This window comes from Cydia fagiglandana, chromosome 18, assembly GCF_963556715.1.
Source record: "Cydia fagiglandana chromosome 18, ilCydFagi1.1, whole genome shotgun sequence".
NCBI classification, from domain to species: domain Eukaryota; kingdom Metazoa; phylum Arthropoda; class Insecta; order Lepidoptera; family Tortricidae; genus Cydia; species Cydia fagiglandana.
In genome coordinates, this window is record NC_085949.1 from 15,118,091 (window position 1) to 15,138,359 (window position 20,269).

Consider the following 20,269-nt stretch of genomic DNA (forward strand, 5'->3'; position numbering starts at 1 on the left):
AGTTAAGCAACGTCGGGAGGGGTCAGTACTTGGATGGGTGACCGTTTTCTTTTTGCTTTTTTTTTTTTTTTTTTTGATTTATGGTACGGAACCCTTCGTGCGCGAGTCCGACTCGCACTTGCCCGGTTTTTTTAAATAAAGGAATGTCTCCTTTAAGTAAAATGAGCCAGCTTAAGGATTTAAGGTAGTTTCCCTCCAGGGCCCGACTTATCTTTCCACACTGTATAATATTTTTACTGTATTTCCTCACATGTTCGAGAAAAGTACTATGCGTAGTACTCGGTGGAACCAGGCATTTCTGATTTAGACCTTTTGCCAGGCCTCAGGAAGTATCTACTTAGTTAGAAAATGCCTGTTTTTCATCCCTCGGCAGCAATTAAATATTGGGTCTATTTTTTGTCCATCGAAGACTTCAAATAACTCTTTGTTTTAATTAATATAAAGAAAAACGATCATGGAGAAGATTAACATAAAGCTAATAAATGATATTATTTATTTTCAGTGTATAATTCTGGCATGGTTGGCCGCATCTCTGGCGGAAGACCGGCCGCGTCGCCACCTCCACCAGATTAAGGACCTGATCATCAACAAACTGTTCAGCTGCAACGAGCCTAACTGCACCCAGCCCGAAGCCCCTGACGTCAAGTTCTACAGCATCCCTGGCTTCAACGACGTCGTCATCAAAGCTGTCCCCAAGGGAACCCTCGAACCAGCTATCTACGAGAAAATACCGCCAAATTCACATATAGGCATCGTTGGATCCTATCTCGGCACCAGCACCTTAAACGAAACTTACAACGCGCTCTTAGGAGTCAAGAATCTATTAACATCTGGAATTCTGAGCGGAAAAGCAGAAGTACTAAAAGAAGTAGGTCTACTACCCTCCAAGGCTCAGGTCATTGTAAAACCAATTAAGCCATGCGCAGCGCCTGCTGTCACTCTCCCTTTTCAACCTGTTCCAGTTCTGGTACAGCCCCCAAAGGTCCCAGTATTTCCAACCCAATATTCGTACAAGCAGGTAAACCAAGACGGATCACTGACGACTCACACCAGCTCCCTGGAGTTAGGGAACGGCGTGAGAGTGACAGAGAGTGGTAAGACACTACCGTTCATCATTGATAGAGTTAGAAAAATTCCTGTGCATTTGCCAGTTCCAGTACTGCCGGAAGTATCGAAAATTTTCGTCACAGAAGTCGCACAACCCGTTACATACGCTTATCAGCAAATACAAGATGGTAAAATGACATCTTACATGGGATTGTCTCCAACATTTAGGAAACCAGGAGCAGTAGTGGTCACTGAAACAGGAATCCCTCCATCCCCTATGTTTCTAATGGACCGAATCGAGAAAGTAGCTGCAATCGCATCTCATCCTAGAGGGCCCTATCTAGAAGTTGCCCCAACACCAGTCGCTATTAATGCCGCAGTGGTAAGGCCTGTGCCACCAGTACCTACAGGATATTCTTATTTACAAATGGACGTCAATGGTGGAATGACTACGCATTTAGCATCTGGAGCAAATGGCGCGGTGATAGTCACGGATAATGGAATACCTACCACCCCAATGAACGTTCCCGGTTTACCGGAGAACAATCCGTTTAGACATCCAACTGGTCATGGAGCATATTCTTTTAGCCACGCATATGCCGACGGCAGAATAAGCATTGATGGAGGTGTTCCAGTTGAACCGGTTAATGTAGTTGAATATAATCCTATGCCTGTTTCTGTTTCACCAGGTGTACCGCCTCCTTCCAGTTCATTTTCATACAAACAAATTGGAGCCGGAAAAATGACTACTTACACTGGATCGAGTATGTTTGAAGAACAAGGTTCGAGTCCTGCAATAGTTGTGCATGGGATGCCCCACCCGATCCCCCCACCGTATATTACCGACAGAATAGAGAAAGTGGCCGCAGGGGCCAAATATAACAGACCACCTCTCCTTGCAGTTCCAGTTCCGACAGAATTTCTGAGCGTTCCACCAATTCAGCCAGTGAATGTACCGATAGCATCAGGAGTGAATTCCTTTAACTACCGACATATTAACAGCGACGGTTCCGTGACAAGCTACGGTGGATCTAGTTTAACCACTGAACAAGGTAAACCACTTCCTCCTCCTGCTAACATGGAAACGCCATTCCCACAAGGCAAAGTTCGTGTATTTGAATCTCCGATATACAGTGGTCCTTTCCCCATGAACCCGGTAAATCCTAATGCTGTTAAGCCCTCAACGCCTGTTTCTGCTTCATATTCATACAAGTTGGTGAACAGCGTGCAGGGAGGCCATCCTCCAGTTGGACCTGTTGATGAACCGGTTGTGGACACATTCGCTCCTCCACCGCCATTGAGCCCAGCCCCTGCCCCGGTACAAGGGTGCATTGATGAAGATAGTGCTCATTCCGCAGTACATATTGACAGTCCTTTTGCCGTAATTGATCCACTAGCGCCCGTGCCACTGACTTATTCATACAAACAGATCAGCCATACCAATCCTAATCCATTCACGGTTGTGAATGTCGAAGACCCCGTAAGAGATGTAAAAAAAGTCAACTCGATGCTTCAACCTAATCAAGGTTTGCCAACTCTGGCAACGCTGGTTCCACCTGCTTCTATCAACGTGGTAGAACACAAGCCAATTAAATCAATGCCAGCACCATTTGTGCCAGCCCCAATTATACCCATATCAGCACCTCAAGCAGCAATGGAAGCATCGCCGCCTTCATCTTTTTCTTACAAGCAAGTTGCAAGTCAAGAACATCAGCCTCATTCACCTTCAGCGCCAACCCTCAACTCTATGGAGCACAGCCATACTGGGCCATCAGCTCTACCTCCAATTATCAACTCGCGAACGCCACAAATTCATAAGAACACCGTACCTTCTTCCTTCTCTTACAAGCAAGTTACAAGCCAAGAGAATCAGCTTCTTACGCCCAGTCAGCCAATCGTTAACTTCATGGAGCATAAACATACTGGACCATCAGCTCCGATGGTCAACTCGCGAACGCCAGAAGTTCAAAAGGACAAAGCCTCTTCTTCCTTCTCATACAAGCAAGTAACAAGCGACGGCGTATATCAATACTCTGATGAACTTCCAAACGGCGTTAAGACTAATCTGTCTCCAAGCGCAATAAATCCTCAAGAGAACCCTGGGGATGTCCATATCAAACAGAACCCGTCAAGTCCTATGCCTTCCCCAACAAACGTGATGCCAAGCCCTACAATCGCTATGCCAAATCCCACAATTCCAATGCCATATCCTTCTGGACCGACTTTCAACAGCCAGGACACCTTAGCCAACAGCCCAATTATAGTACCAGAGGCCACTCCCGCTTCAACGTTCTCGTTTAAGTCTAGCAATCCTGACGGGTCGACCATAACGCTTAAGGATGATGGACATAACAGCATAGCTGTGCAACTACAGGAAGCAACGAAGACTGAAGCAGTGAGTCAAGAGCCAACAACGACAGGAAAAGAGAACTATCCACCTGGAACGCAAGTATTGCAAGAAGCTACGCCTGCACCTGCAGTAGAGGCAGGACCTGTGTCTGGCAACGCCAAACCGATTCGGCGACGCGTTGTCAGGAAAAAGAAACCCGTTGTCCATAGAGGAGACATTCCTGAGGGCGAGTGATTAGTGATAAGCTTGTTTGTGACGTGATCTTAGTTTAAATTAAATCATATTTATTATATTTCTGGTTTTCGTTAATACTTCCTTATTATTATTTCTTTACTTTTGACCGATTGAAAATAGAGGTGTTTTAAAATATCGTCAGGTGACCTCACTAATTCGCCGTGTGCCTGCTATACGGCCACAATTAAAAAATTTTAATTTTCTGGATTATTGCAGATTCGTATTCAAAATTGTTCAATTTACGACCTTATTTCGAGAGCCATAGCAAAAAAGGTCTTTAAGAGCCTTTTTCTCACAAGTGGCCTTTTGGATTTGACCATAAATTGTCAGACGATTCCCTGCAATACAGCCACTTACCAGTCTGCCGCCTGTTCCCGCGGCGTTTGCACATGAACTGAGGGACTACCGCGAACCACGTTGCGAGTACTGTTCCATCGTGGCGAAAACTCCACTAAATGGCGCACGCCACGAACCCCTCCCCGCTCCCTTTCGTGGCCCCGTTTCGAATATGGCGCTAAAACAAATACCCGATACCCTTTCTGGACACCTTGTATGTATGAACGTGGCTGACAGCAGTGTAGTAATTTTTTACAATCAGGATTTATTTACCAGTCTGGGTACATTTTTTCAACTAGTTAATAGTAGTTCGTAGTAAAAAATATTGTTTTATGTTCCCCACCTGTCCCCAGAAACTCCACTTGACGGTAGGTACTTATGCCTCCTTATTATTATTGTTTAATAAAAGTATTATTACATAAATTGTTTTATAATGACAAAGCCTGTTGCGGATATCATCCTTGGTATGTTTGGGACGAGGCATGTTGCTGATTTGCATTTGTAGCCACCGGACGAAGCCTGCGTTGCGGATTTCTTATTGCAAACATATGTAAGTACATTAAGTTTTACATAAACTAGGTAGGTACCTACTTACTTCTTGAAGTAGCAGCTGAGGTATAAGAAAATATACTAATCACAAAATAAACGCTATAAATGTGTGCAACAGTTTTTATCATTTTAATATTTCTTTGAATAGAATAGAATAGAATAGAATGTTTTTATTCGTGACAAAACTTATAGATAAAACAACAGGTAATACACACACACACTTTGAAAGGAGGTATCGATGCATACGAACCTCTGACAAGAACAGAGAAATGTGGGCCCGAATCTTATGTCGAATTGAAATACAGTCAGCAGCAGAAGTTGCTAAGCGGGCGAGGTGTTCAAAATTACGCGCATGAATTGACGCGCTCTTATTCTCTTAACAATAAAGTCGTGTCAAGATCATTATGAACACCTGGCCCGCTTAACAACTATTGTTGCTGACTGTACAATAACAAAAGAATATGGGGCAGTTGATTCATGTGAAATTACACAAATGTTTAAAGGCTGGGGAACCCCGAGAAATGCGGATAAGTATACATCGATACCTGATAGGTAGATAAACAAACAACCAAAAAATCTAGAACATTACTTCTATATTCGTAGAGCTATATGAATTGTATCTAAAAAAGCGGTAAAATTTTAAATTGGTTCTTTAAAATTTTAAAAATATGATAAAAGGTCTCAATTAATATCTAATACCTACTCTCATTCATTATATATGCGATCAAATATCTTAAAGTAAAATATCAGGGTAGTTTTTTTAATAACCATGACTATTTGGGTCTTTTTGATATTCAAATTCCTTTCATAACTCAATACAAAATAGGCTTTCGGTAAACTCCTGCCAAAACAATAGTGTTCGTGTGTTTTTCCACAATAAAATAGCTGAAAGGCCGGTTAGCTTCGAATGTTATAACTTTACTATCATTTGTAAATTCTGGAGCTGTATTAACGGATGGTGTGCCACCGGTGGTACTTTCTTCAGTAACATCAATTTCTGTTTTATGTATGACCTTTGTACCACGAATGGGCCTCCGGGCTAACCTACCCAAGACGACTTTCTGTGGGTCAAATAGGTCATATATTCCCGAACCATATCTCAAAACTTCGTTTAATTCAAAATTTGAAACAATTCTGAAGCGTGGGATGAAACAATCTATTTCAATATCACCACGCTCTTCTTGAGAGACTCTCAGCTCTTGAAATACTGTCTTAAGATTCGCTTTGAGGAAGTTTAAGAACATATCTTTTAGAGTGATACCAGGGTTTGGCAGCATTAATATCATAGACATATGGTTTTCCACACCGTAAGGCAACTCGATCACACTTGCTTGAAGTTCACTAATATTAGCAAACGGGTATGTGTGTCTATTATACATCATGTTCACTTCACCAATTTTCTCTCCAATACTGTTAAAGAAATCTCGTTTAACTGTAGTATCATTAAATGGCGAACTCCATTGCCCTTTGAAATATACAGCACTGGTGATAAGCACATGTGTGTTATTCAAATGACTTTCATCAATTAATGTAGGAATCCTGTCTTCGGTAGTTAAAGATACAGCTCGGTTGATGGTGGAAGCTGCGGCATTGTTTTTGAAGTTTAAATTAACTGCCTCTGTATTATAAATCTTCTCCGCAATTTGACGGAAGCTATCTTCAATTCCTTGCCATTCATCCCTGTCCATGAATATTCCGTTGAATTTCGTAAATTGGGCCGTCGTTCTGTTGACGACAAGCCATCGCGCGATTTCTTGATAGTAATACCTAACTGATGTTCTTGGGCTGTTTCTGTCAAACCGTAAGGCGAAGAGCAGTTCTTGACGGGTCTTGCCCATTGCACCCTCTGAAGTCACCGCTAACGTTGTCCACACTGCGAACGGGGACAAGACGAAGTTTTGATCCTCTTGCTGTTCGCCCACGTGATATAACAACTCTATTGAAAAATTGCCCGTCGAGTCACTGAATTTAGTTAAATTCATTTTATATTGCGGTTCTTTAACTTTATTCTGCCCTAAACACAGCACAAAACACGCGCACATTTCGAGTATAATTATAAACATACTGACTACCTTAAACTTTGTGTTTAAAAGTAGATATTTTCTATTATTTTTAAAAAGGTACATTTTTGTTATAGTTCCCCGATGATCAATAAAAGAGGCGACTGACTCACACACTGACGATTCGCATAGTGTTGAGGAAAATGAATAATATCATAAAAACCGGCCAAGTGCGACTCGGACTCGCGTTCCAAGTGTTCCGTACATTAAGTCCGACTCACGCTTGACTGCATATTTCTAATAGGTTTTCCTGTCATCTATAGGTAAAGAACTATTTCGCGTATTATTTTCAAAATTTTAGACCCATTAGTTTCGGAGATAAAGGGGGGGGGGGTTATTTGAGATTCCTATAATGAGCTCTTTCATTTGATATATTTGAAAAAAAAATTTTTTTTTCTCAATTACCCCCCAAAAGTGGCCTCCATATTATTTAAAATTTATTAGTTTCGGTCATGTTTTTTACCTTAGTGTTTGCGGATTACCATACAATTAGAACATCAATACTTGCCTTGCCCATGTCATATCACATGTTCTTACATGTATGTATTTATAAACTTTAAACCGGATCATACGCTAACCAGTTCCAGATCATCAAGACGATACTGATACGATACACCGCTACCTAACTTATAAGAAAATGCGCCTCAAAGTTACTTTTGTGTGTGTGTTTATTTGGTTTATTTGTGGTCGAGTGACCACAATAGTTATTAAAAGTAAGTTTTAAGATTAAACATGATTAAAAGTTAATAATTTACAATGCCATTTAGGCATTGATAGCAAGTTTATGACAACAAAACAATGTGTGTTGTGTTATGTGCCAATATTTCCTGTGATACTGTATTGCGATGAATATCGAGTCTTTCCTAGTCCTAAAGAAAGGTAAGGTAAGTAGGATTATTCTATCGCAAAGGGCCGTTAAGCATCATGCGTAAACGGGCATGAACCTCGAATAGGGTATTTGACTGTATTTAAAATCAATTATTTTACACTGTTCATGAAATAAAGCACCAGAAGATTAATGAATAGGCTATAACAATCACATGATAGTAGTTTTTTAGGGTTCCGTACCCAAAGGGTAAAACGGGACCCTATTACTAAGACTTCGCTGTCCGTCTGTCCGTCCGTCCGTCCGTCCGTCCGTCCGTCTGTCCGTCTGTCTGTCACCAGGCTGTATCTCACGAACCGTGATAGCTAGACAGTTGAAATTTTCACAGATGATGTATTTCTGTTGCCGCTATAACAACAAATACTAAAAACAGAATAAAATAAAGATTTAAGTGGGGCTCCCATACAGCAAACGTGATTTTTGACCAAAGTTAAGCAACGTCGGGCGTGGTCAGTACTTGGATGGGTGATCGTTTTCTTTTTGCATTTTTTCCGTTTTTTTTTGCTTTATGGTACGGAACCCTTCGTGCGCGAGTCCCACTCGCACTTGGCCGGTTTTTTTTAAATTCCTTTGCACCATGATTCACGCACAGAATGTACCTATATGTATACATTTAGTACTTATTATTTAAAATACATTGCAGATAACTGTAGCGATTGCATTGGCTACAAATCATGTCCCGCTGCCGTGGTAGCCACAGACATGGCTCTGTACCCACAGCTTGACAACGCCGACTGCGGGCTAGACGATGCCGAGCTACGGAAGGTGAGTTTAATTAGATCTTGTATATGTCGGCGGCCGATCGTAAGATCAGGCATATCGTGAAATTCCTAGGCATACCGTGAAAACCGAAATTCGCAAATTACTCCAATGAAGACGTATTTAGAGTGACAGAGTTTCGCGGTTTTAGCCCTGATGTGTATAATAAAAATTCCTTCTTACATAATAACAATATATTTCCTGATCACAATATTCCGTTACAGTTCAATCTCCAATTACCTCACTTCACAATCGTCCTCCCTTCACCTCTGCCCGTAACCGAATGCCCGTTAACCGCCATGCCAGTCGTCTTTTATTCTTTCTTCAAACTACCTTCAATTACAAAGGTCAACTATCAATAACGTTACTTTTAAATTTATTAAATTATAGATTGCCAATGATTATTCAACTCTTTATTTCATTAAATTTGTTTCGAATAATTAATTTTAATGAATCTTACATGTGGATGCGGCACCGTGGTGTCATACATGTTACCAAGCCTTAAAAAATACGTAGGACATCATACTTTAATTTCTGGGCAGGTAACCGAAGCACATTCCATAGCAGAATATATCTATGTCAAGTCTTCCTAATGACACCCTACACCTACATGATGGGTGAGATGTATCTACACTTATATTTGTTTCACTAATATTACCTTCGAAGAGTTCGAAGGTAATAGGGTACTTTCCTACTAGTCAAATCAGTTTCGTTTTTCGAACTGTTGGAACGATTAGCCACTATTTAATGTATATTGTATATTACTAGCTTCGCACGGGTTAACAGATTATACAAAAACTTTCTTCTTGAATCACTCTATCTATTAAAAAAAACCGCATCAAAATGCTTTGCTGAGTTTTAAAGATCTAAGCATACATAGGGACAGACAGACATCGGGAAGCGACTTTGTTTTATACTATGTAGTGATGACAACTGCACATTCACAAGTGACGTCACGGTCAAATCACCTACTTCTTTTAGGGAACTAATTATTTGGTCAGCTGTTTTTAAAATTGATCTGCAAAAAAATATAGCAATTAAATCATTTGGGTAGCATACAAATATTTTATAGGCAATAAATAAAAATCGAGCTACAACTCATGGTCAGCAAATAATTCACAAACTGTCAACATTATAAACCAATATCGGTCTGCTTTTATTATAATTTATCAGCTTAATAAATACTGGGTCCGCAAAATTATTATTTGATCAGCAAGGTTTAAAAATTGGTCGGCAGAAAAATAATGTCTGTAAGCAGTTTAATTGAAACGTATGCATATTAAAGGAATGGTAAGCTGATATAATAAAGTGGATTACATTTGATTTGAAAAATCAGCAGAGTTGCGGGCGGATTGGAATCAGACCACGTGACATGCGCGGCGCAGACCAGGCTAGGTACTAGAAAAGTGGGTTAGGTTAGGTTAGAACTGCGACCTTCACAGAAGCCAACTGCTACTAGAAAAGTGGGTTGGGTTAGGTTAGAACTGCGACCTTCACAGAAGCCAACTGCTACTAGAAAAGTGGGTTAGGTTAGGTTAGAACTGCGACCTTCACAGAAGCCAACTGTTGCTAGAAAAGTGGGTTTTTGCTGATCAACTGATTTTTCAGCTAACCATTTTTTGCGGATCAGTTAAATTGTAATCCAAAATGAAATCATTCGCTTACCCACTGATTGCTTTCCAAAATTAGATTAATGGTGGATCGCTTACTGCCGCTCAAATAATTAATTTGCCAACCAAATCAATTTATAGCAGCTTAGTATGACATTAATTGCGAACTGGTTTAGAAATACTTGCCTACCAAGTATCAATTTCTGCTGACCATATATATTTTTTAACCGACTTCCATTTCATAGAAGGAGGAGGTTCTGTATTCGGTTGTGGCTATTTTTTTTTCTATGTACGTTCACCGATTACTCCGACATCCGTAGTCCGATTTGAGTAATTCTTTTTTTGTTTGAAAGGAGCTACCTCCGAGTTGGTCCCATTTTAATTTGGTTCTGTTCTGATGATGGGATCCATGAGGAATTGAGGGAACTCCTCAATTTTTAAAGGCACATGCATGGTGATTTGGGTGTTTTCTTAAGCAACTCGAGCATTTTCTCCCGAAAACCACCACTTTGATGAAGTAGACCTGATGATGATAATTGTTTTGATGATAATGATGATGATTTATTAAATGTAGTATGTTCAGCGATTACTCCGGCACCTGTGATCCCATTTGAGCAATTCTTTTTTTGTTTGGAAGGAGTTGCCTCCAAGGTGTTTCAGTATTATTTTTGGTTCTGGTCTGATGATGGAATCCATGAGGAATTGAGGGAACTCCTCAGTTTTTAAAGGCACGTGTAAAGTGATTTCGGTGTTTTCTAAAGTAACTCGAGCATTTGCTTCCGAACACCGCCAATTTGATGTAGTGCAAGTGTAGCCTTACCACGAGTTTGACATTGACATATTCGCTAAGTTAGCGATGCTAACGTCTTCGTAACTTACTTTTTATGCATCTCGCTCGCACTAATATGCCAGTACGAGCGAGATGCAAAGAAAGTAAGTTACACACACGCTAGCGAATAAATCAATGTCAAACTCTTGGTAAGCTGGTAAGGCTACTGATCGGGGGTTAGGGTTAGGAGTTAAGGGGCCGGGGTTTAACGGGTCGGGTAATGGTGGTTGAAGGGGTGCTGGTTCAGGGCCGAGGGGTACATGGATCAGGGGTTGATACGCTATGAGGTTGAGTGATCGGGGGGAGGTTGAGGGATTGGGTCAGTGGCGGGGCGGAGGATGGATTTAGTGTAGTGACAGGAATTATAATTTCCCAGACGGACTCGAGAAAATTCCAGATTACATATTTATTAAAGTAGATACACGAATTTAGTGTTAATCATGATGTTGTTTTTCATTCACGCGTCGCGCTCTTAACAATGCGTTAAAACTAAAAATGGAAAAATAAAAACTTTTTACAAAAAAAGAAAACCGACTTCAAAAAGGATGAAATAAAATATTATCCTTTTTAAGTCTATGCGTTACAAACTGATATGTTTGAAGTCGGTGCCAAGCCAAGTAGTAAAGAATACCCGTCAAAAATAATCAGCTTTATGACTATAAATCCCATTAGAACTGTACCATTAGAACTATTATAAATGTGTAAGTAATTCTGTCTACCTCTTTGTCGCCTTGTCATGGCTAAACAACTGAACCGCTTTAGGTGAAATTTGGCAAGAACGTAAATTCCTTGAATTGTTTTATATTTTGAAATGTAGTCCTCTGAATAAGGGACGGGAAATAACTTCAGTCCCAATCCCACGCTTGCGTGCCGACAAACATGGTACGGACTGTGCCAAGAAGGTTTGATCGTGTGTTCTGAGGTGTGTTCTTAGGTACAGTCGACGTCAAAGATATGTATTATACACTTTTGCACCTTACTCCTTTGTAATAAGACGAAAAGTGTAAACATATTTTTAACGTCGACTGTACCTACAGAAAGTACGTTCATTGTAAGGCAATCCAACGTACATCCTTATCGAATCGCACCAAAATCATGGTATGCTTCAAAAGTTGGCTTGGCACCGACTTCAAACATATCAGTTGGTAACGCATAGACTTAAAAAGGATAATATTTTATTTCATCCTTTTTGAAGTCGGTTTTCTTTTTTTTGTAAAAAGTTTTTATTTGTTCATCAAAATAGGAATATTCTGCAGATCGATTAAATAGCACCCCTTATTTTAGTTCAATTCGATTTATTAAATACTAGCTGTGCCCGCGGCTCCGCCCGCGTGGAATTCGGTTTGTGTCAGTAAGCTGCTAAATATATAAAAAATTGTAAATTACATTACGCTGTATTTTTTTATTCAAAAAATTATAACATTTATAATTTCCTGCATGATAATTTCTTAAAATAATTCTATCTTATTGTTTCATACTTTTTAGAGCGCGATTTGTAGTAGTCCGACTACGCCCAACTCTTTTAGTACCTATGAGAAAGTCGAAGTCGCCTAGCTTTGGACCGCGTGCAGTGCGCCACGTACGTCGGGCAATTCCCGACTCTTTTAGTATGAGGGCGCCGAAGGAGCCCGACTTTGGAACGCATTCAGCGCGCCACGCGCCCCCCGGCTTAGCCCGACGCTTTGAGTACGAGGGTGCCTTCGGCTCCCAACTTTGGCAAGCGTACAGCGTGTTACGTACGTCGGGTTACGCCCGACCATTTGAGTATGAGGGTGCCTTCGGCGCCCAACTTTGGCAAGCGTACAGCGTGTCACGTACGTCGGTCTACGCCCGACTCTTTTAGTATGAGTAGGAGGTACGAAGACGCCCTGCTTTGGAACGCGTACAGCGTGTCACGTACCTCGGTCTACGTCCGACACTGTTAGTATGAGGGTGCCGTAGGCGCCCGGCTTTGGAACGCGTACAGCGCGCCACGTACGTTGGGCTACTCCCGACGCTTTGAGTATGAGGGCGCTGAAGGCGCCCGGCTTTGGAACACGCACAGTGTGTCCCGTACGTCGGTCTACAACCGACTCTTTGAGTATGAGGGCGCCGAAGGCACCCGGCTTTGGTAACCATACAGCGTGTCACGTACGTCTCTCTTAGTATGAGGGCGCCGAAGATATTTTGATGCCCTAAGCATTTCTAGACCATGGTGCCCCCTCTCCTTAGGGTCATTAAGATTACATTATTTTTTTTGGTAAATTGAGTGAAGTTCATTGCCGCATTACAGCTGAGAATGGAAATCAGTCACATCATTTTATCTCGAAAATTGACAGTGCCGCAGCAGTAATGTTGCAACAGAGTACCTAATGCTGCTGCAGTTGCCACCCGAATGTCACCTTTATCATATCTTAGGTTAGAATGTAATTTAATAAATTAATTTTTAATAAATAATTTTTTTCGATATAAAAACGCAATATGATAGACAGTTGTACATTTTTACTTTTAGTATGGAAATCAGTCACATCATTTTATGACGAAAATTGACAGTAACGTTGCAACAGAGTAATGCTGCTGCAGACGCCACCCGAATGTCACCTTTATCATACCTTAGAAAGTTATTATAAACGCGAGCGAAGCGAGCGCGAAAATTTTCCGATATAAAAAACGCAATATTACTTTTAGTTCCAACCAGGCGCGAATCCAGGATTTCATACAAAGAAGGGATGGGACAGTTTTCTATCAGCCTAGCTTCGCATAGGGCTCGATATTTAAGGGTTTCAGCGAGGTTCTTTCATGCATAAAAGATGCAAGAAAGCAGAGCCTGGAATTGACCAACTGAATTGAATTGGCGAAGTGTGAGCAAGGCAGTAGGCCCAGCTGCGAAAGAGGAAAGCTTGGATTTGGATCCACGCCCAAGTGTATTTAAGGCAGAAGATCAACTTTGCCGTAAGGCAGAAGGCCTCGCATAAGACCTAACGCCGAACCGCAAAAGAGTGGGTTGAAATCGAACGTATGCATGTAATCACGACTCTTCTACTGCTACCGATTGTTTCCCAAAGAATTACGCGCCATTATTTTCGCAAATTAGCTTTTGGACAGCTAAAAAAAATCGTGCGGTAAAAACGATGTGTCTGTCCCTAATTTTAAAATTTGTTCTACTTTTTCAACCTGGCATTTTGCTGCCCCCCATGGCCATGCCATGCATGGTGGTGGTGGTGGTAATTGGTTAATCCGGCACTGGTCCGAAGGTTTGACTATGAGGGCGCCTTCGGCGCCCGGCTTTGGTAAGCGTACAGCGTGGCACGTACGTTGGGCCAAGGTTAAGGCATTCAGAAGTTAAGGTGTAATAAAGAAACTCAGATAAATAAATATATACCTACATACAAACACAAACGCTGAAAACACAATACACTCTCTCTCTCTCTCTCTTTTTTGGGTAGTTGTAAAAAGATGTCACTTTGCAATGAGGGGTAATTAATTTACTGTCGTTTAATTTTGTTGTATATTATTAAATCGACATAATTATTCAATTAAATTTGTTGATGTCCGTACCCCCTCATCTAAACTTAGAGTTAATTTGGCAAAAACCTTCCTCGGTGGCTATTCACGTCACTACGTATTAAATTCAGCGCTATCTGTTAGTTTACCAGGGTACTCAATAGTGGTAGCACATATTTGAAAAAAGTTTGCCCCTCCTTCCTAAGTAGCGCCATAAGATTCAGAGGCAAACTTAAATCAAGCGAGTGTTGTGGTTACCCTCCCCTTTTAAGGGTTAAATTTTTATAGCCTATAACCTGACCGGAGATTTTCTCGACAGATTAGTAAAGTTTGCATCAAAATCCGTTCAGCCGTTTTCACGTGATGCGCGTTCAAATAAACAGACAAACAGATAAACAGACAAAAATTCTAAAAACTGTTGGAACGTGTTCTATTATCGATTCTAAGTATCCCCAGCCAACTTTTTGTCAAATATCTTCCATGTACAGACTTTCGACCCTCTACAGCTTTATTATATGTATAGATAAATTGTGTCAAAAAATAACTGCTCTCTACGTTATTCTAATAATTATCTGGTTTTCGTCTATATTGTGAAAAAACAATATTACGGTCCATGGTATTGTTTTCCCATGTTATGTTGCCTATAATTCCCAGATATGCTGTGCCAAGCTGACAGCTGCAGTGGAAATCGCAATGGCGAACACCCTTCATTACCATCCAAACGTTCTCCTGTTATCAGATAATTGTGGCATCGGGGAGGAAGATGGTTATGCAGACAAAATCGCTGGCGGTAAAGTTTATATGAACATATTTGTTAACATATTTGTTTGTTTGTTTGTTTGTTTGTGAGCTAACAGCTGGCGTGGAAACATTTAAACTTATTAAACCTACTTTGTAACCGTTTGCTTATAGGGGTTCCGGTGCTGAAGCTGTACGAGTATCCATGGATGGTTTTCATATCCTATAAAACACGTGAGTTTTGCACTAAATATTATGAAGAAGTACCGAACTAAGCGTTGATGAACTAACTCGGTAATTCGACTTTCAAAGCGAAGGTCGCGGGGTTCAAACCCCGCTAAAATGAGTTCTGGGAACTTAGGTTAGGTTAGGTTAGGTATTATTTACAGAATACCTATTTGTTATTTACTAATCGCTTTTCGATGAAGGCTAACCGATATTTGATAAGGAAACCGGATTAATACCTATACCTATTGCCTAATTTCCTCTCGTGTTTGGATTGAACAGAGCATTCACTTTCGTAAAGGAACTAAGGAATTATAAGGGATTAGGACCCGTTTCTCCAAGAGACTAAACAATCTTTAACTCTTTATTCCAGCTGAGGGTATTCAGTTCCTGTGCGCTGGTAGCCTCATCAATGAGCGTTACGTGTTGACCTCGGCCCGATGTCTCACAGGCCATGTGTTCAGTGTGAGGATACGAGTTTATGAGCACTTGGACTGCCAGGGAGCTTCGTTCGGATGTGAAGCTAGTATACAGGTACAAATAATGACTCACGAGACTGACTTTTAATATTAATATATATAAATTTATAAGTTGAGATACGATTCTAAATCGAATGAGTTAGTCCAGACAGTCTTGGCAAGCGAGAAAGTGCAGCATCGAATGTTTTATATCAACAAATGCCAAACGAAAAGAAAAAATATATCTGGATGATAGATGCTATGAAAAGTAAGTAACGTGAATATGTCCATACTATATGTTTCCATTACCAAACTATCAACTGGTTATTTTAAATAATTTTCAGGCTGAAATTTAAAGTCCAAATTTCTATAATACCAGCTGTCTCCGTAAGAGTCAGAAGCACGAGACGACGTATCAAAGCGTTTGAATACAAAGACGGAGCAGGAATCCTGTACTGAAAATTATACTGAAGTTTCCTCAAGATATATACCTACATGTGTATTTATATTTGTTTTATATAATTTTTATTGTCTCCTCCATGTCCAAATATTCACGTATTAGTGAATATAAACTAAAGCTATAAACAGGCATAATTTAAAAACATGTTTTAAAACATTTTACCATTTAGGTTTTTATAAAAGTTACGTATTGCTAGCGCCATCTATGTAGGGCCTATATACCTAAATTATAAGTCAGGAATTTTATGTATTATAAATTGTTAGTTTCTAGAAGTTATTAACATTAACATAATTATTGATAATTGGACTTGTTTTTAATCACCCGTCAAGCGTTAACGAAGGTCTCCGATTAAGCTTTCACAACCGAGTTTTGTGAATTTTGTGTTCTCGTGTTTTTTGACTAGGTAGAATACCTATTCAGTTTTTGGTACTAAATGACGGAGTCATTGTAGATCAGCGCGTAATCATGTAGTGGTTACTTATTTAAGCTATGTTCGCAAGATTCAATAGCTCATAGAACCTCCCTTGTGTTTAAAGTTGTAGCTTTAGTTGTAACTGGTTGTAGCCGTTGTAGGTAAGGTAAGTAAGGTTTTGAAAAGTTTACGACAAGAAACAGTGACAATATAGAGGGCGCTACTTGGCTGGTTTACGAGAACCTGGTTCAAAACTGGACTTTAATAACTTTTTGTTTTTTTTATTGTTATTTTTTTTTATTATCATTCCGATCACTGCACAAAACTTCACGATTCTAGGACTTCAGGAACTAAATGTTTTTAGGTTTACCGGTATTTTGAGGTACCCCCATTTTAAGGGGTTGCAGGGCGAAAGTTACAGATTTCTCGTGACCATATGTGTTTGCATATAGACCTATGTCTACATGCCAAATTTCAAACCTCATAGGTCTTCAGGAAGTAGTCTGTATTTTCTATGACACGATGGTTTGAACAATGAAAATTAAGATATCCATAAAATTTTAAGTATAATAGGTAGCCTAATAAAACTTGGTGTTTTTGATTAGTCTACTAACTACTTAGTATAATACAAAATTCAGCTCTCTAGCATTATCCTAGCCGAAACTACGAGGTTTCGAAAATACGACGAAACATGCCGAGAAAAGATATGCACTGCCTTTTGCCCTTTGTCTCGTCTTGGCGGGGGCACGGCCGTGCCCCCAGATACGTGGTCTGTTAACACGACAACCACGATATAATTATACTTTTAAAGTTCACTAATTACTAACTTCTAAATTTTTCTCTTATTTCAGGACAGACTCATAGAAGAAGCTATTCCTCATCCGGGGTACGTCCACAAGCCATTAGTCATAAGAAATGACATCGGACTACTGAGGCTGGAAAATCCTGTGAATCTATCATTCAGTATGTTTCTTATGCTCTCTAAAATGATGTGTCATTTCAAAAACCTAGAGAAAGCATTTTTCATCCTTTTTACTTTTGAGCGTCACATTTAATTTTGTATTTAGAAAGAGTGATTATGCTCCATATGCATAAGAATCCTTCTATTGATGATGGAATGATGGAAAGCCACATTACTGCTTACTCTCTTCTCTTTGCAGGGTTATTCCCACTAGTTTCCACCAAGTTGTTACCAGTGGTAACTACTGGGAAAAATTATTCCCAGTAGTTACCACCAACTCAGTTTAGTCAACATTTTGTTAGAGTTAATTACTAATAAAAACAGTATCATTAGTATAGTATAATAAGTGATTTAAATTAAATAATTATAAGTCGTTTAGTGTTTTAGTAAACTGCCTTAAAAGTGACCAAAAATATTGAAACAGTTTAACCGATACTAGTACAAAAACTATAATACTTATAATAGGTATATGTAAGGATAATTTTAATAATCCATTTAGATAATGTTTCAAGTAATTTTATTAGGTAATTCTAAATCACCCTATATTTATTTATACTATACTATTTACGAGTATACTGTCTTTATTAGTATTTGTGGTTGCGTTCAGTTCTACGAGGCCGTGCCATACAGCTGCGAACGTGGCCCACCAAAATGGATTCGCCGGAAGACCAGCGCCGACTCTCGGGTCAGCATTATGCTGAGGCGAGCCCATTTCGTGGTAAACAATTTGTAATTATGTTAGTATTAAGCCTTCCGTGTTACTTCTGTATGTACACTAAGTTTATCACGAAAAATAAATGATTTATGATTTATTTAACTCTAACAAAATTTTGGTCGTAACTACTGGGAATTATTTTTCCCAGTAGTTACTTACCAGTGGTAAAAGCTGGGAAAAAGATTCCCAGTAGTTACCACTGGTAACAACTGGGAATTTTTTTCTAACTAGTGGTGGTGGTGGTAACTAGTGGGAATAATCCTCTTTGTATTATAGTAAACGTTTTTCTTTTCTTTTATTGTAGACGACGATGGCACAATTTGCTTGCCGGTGACCCCGTCCATGCGACACCGCAATATAGTCGGGCAGCCAGCTACCGTCGCCCACAGAGAGCAATCGGAGGAAAGCTACGAGTCGGCCACACTGCTCTATGTCAACGTGTCCGTACACACTGCCCAGTACTGCTGGGAGCAGTACAAAAGGTAATATTGAGCAACTAACTCCTGTAGTCGATTTTTCTTTTAGCCTTTGATTTCGATTTTTCTCTCGAAGCTTGCTAACAACACATCTTGATATCTTATCATCTTTATCTTGTAACATCTTGATGTTACTGGGAAACATTTCAAGAATTGTAGAACCATAGATGTATCCAAAGATTGCCTATATTCGAGAATTTGAAACGGATGCGCCGAAACTGACACGTAGGGGCTAATTCGAATCAAGTCTCACGCATTAGAGGGCTTTGTCATTTATTTAGTATCATTTAGTGTATTTATTTAGTATTACTCAATTCAATTCATTTATTTAATTCAGACATACATCCTATCCATAAAATTAAAATTGTTAGTAATTACATATTATGACATCTACTTCGGTTTATAAATGCAATATTATTTGATTTATGAACTAGGTTCCCATCCCATTGAAATGGAGTGTAAGTGTAAAATGTATGGCACATTGAGCCTTACGTAAATGACATTCCTACCCTGAAAATTAGAGGGTCCATGAGGATTCATTCTGCAGTGAAAATATAATGTGATGTCCTCTTTTCCAGAGTCTTAAAAGACCGCGAAGGAGAGGACATGGTCAACAAGATCTGCTCTAGCGCCGACCACAAGGGTCCCTGTATAGGGTTCGCCGGAGCCCCTTTAATGGTGTGGGATCGATTTGGGGACCGTGATCGATTTATCCAGTATGGCATCGTGTCGACCGGAGACAATCGGTGCGGCATTCTTTACCCTAAAGTGTATACTGACGTCACCAAATACATGGTGTGGATTTTGAACACGATAAAACCATAGGTATAAGGATGGCGAGGAAGGAAATGAACTATTTGTAAACACGATTTTGTTAATGACTTATTAAAAGAACTTTATTAAATTATATATATTAAGTTGATAATCTATTTTACTGTCCAGTTTTTATCCAGTTATTCTTAAATTGAGTAAAAACATGGGACCGTCATCCATAGATTGGATTGTATTCTCCAGAGCCGCTTTAATGGTGTGGGATCAGTCTGGGGACCGTAACCGTGACGTAACGTGTCATACCTACGGACCAAACCGTTACGACACGCCTTTTCCTGAAGTCTACTCCACCAAGTAGATGGCGTGGATTTTGAATACGATAAAACCGTATATCAGAATAGCGTTAGACTTTGGAAGGAAGATGGGGAAGGTAATGAATTATTTATAAACACGATTTTGTTAATGGCTCAATAGCTAAGTATTGTTAAAATAGTAATGGTGTACTTTATTAAATTATATACATAAGCATTGGTCTATTTTACAGTTTGTATCCGAACAGTCTAAAAAAAGCAAGTTCCGTGATCTATGATGTCGCTTCGCCTAATTTTGATATTAATTTGTTGTTGTAATTTCAGGCCAAAACACGAGACTGCACGGAAATAATTAATCCCCTGCACGTATTAGGTACGCTCTCTCTAATTTAGTCATGAGCTGATTGCAGATAAAAGTGTCAGTACAATAATACAACATTTAGAAACATAGAAAAATAATGATTTATTTATGTCTATTTTAAAACAATAAATAAATATATAAACTCTTTGTAGTTTCAAGCCAAACTTCATTCAACGTTTTCCATCAACAAAGAAATTCGGAAGATCAGTGCCCTGTTTATCAAAAGCTTGTAACTTGT

General features: G+C 39.6%; 3 protein-coding genes across 3 annotated transcripts; 2 read left to right on the plus strand and 1 right to left on the minus strand.

The window, feature by feature from the left end:
* The first annotated feature begins 454 nt into the window (after nt 1-454).
* Nucleotides 455-3,631, plus strand: LOC134673637 (uncharacterized protein C6orf132 homolog). Its single transcript, XM_063531637.1, has one exon. The coding sequence runs from the start codon at nt 455-457 to the stop codon at nt 3,629-3,631; it is 3,177 nt and encodes a 1,058-aa protein (XP_063387707.1).
* Nucleotides 3,632-5,094: 1,463 nt separating this feature from the next.
* LOC134673231 (serine protease inhibitor 77Ba-like) lies at nt 5,095-6,670 on the minus strand. The gene has a single exon (XM_063531183.1). It carries the CDS (start codon nt 6,640-6,642, stop codon nt 5,329-5,331), a length of 1,314 nt encoding a protein of 437 aa, XP_063387253.1. The 5' UTR covers nt 6,643-6,670; the 3' UTR covers nt 5,095-5,328.
* A 510-nt stretch (nt 6,671-7,180) lies between these two features.
* On the plus strand, nt 7,181-20,246 carry LOC134673674 (CLIP domain-containing serine protease B4-like). Its single transcript, XM_063531687.1, has 8 exons — nt 7,181-7,289; nt 8,106-8,227; nt 14,798-14,933; nt 15,056-15,115; nt 15,480-15,640; nt 17,288-17,399; nt 18,417-18,594; nt 19,167-20,246. Exons 1-8 carry the CDS (start codon nt 7,214-7,216, stop codon nt 19,411-19,413), a joined length of 1,092 nt encoding a protein of 363 aa, XP_063387757.1. The 5' UTR covers nt 7,181-7,213; the 3' UTR covers nt 19,414-20,246.
* The last annotated feature ends 23 nt before the right edge of the window (nt 20,247-20,269 follow it).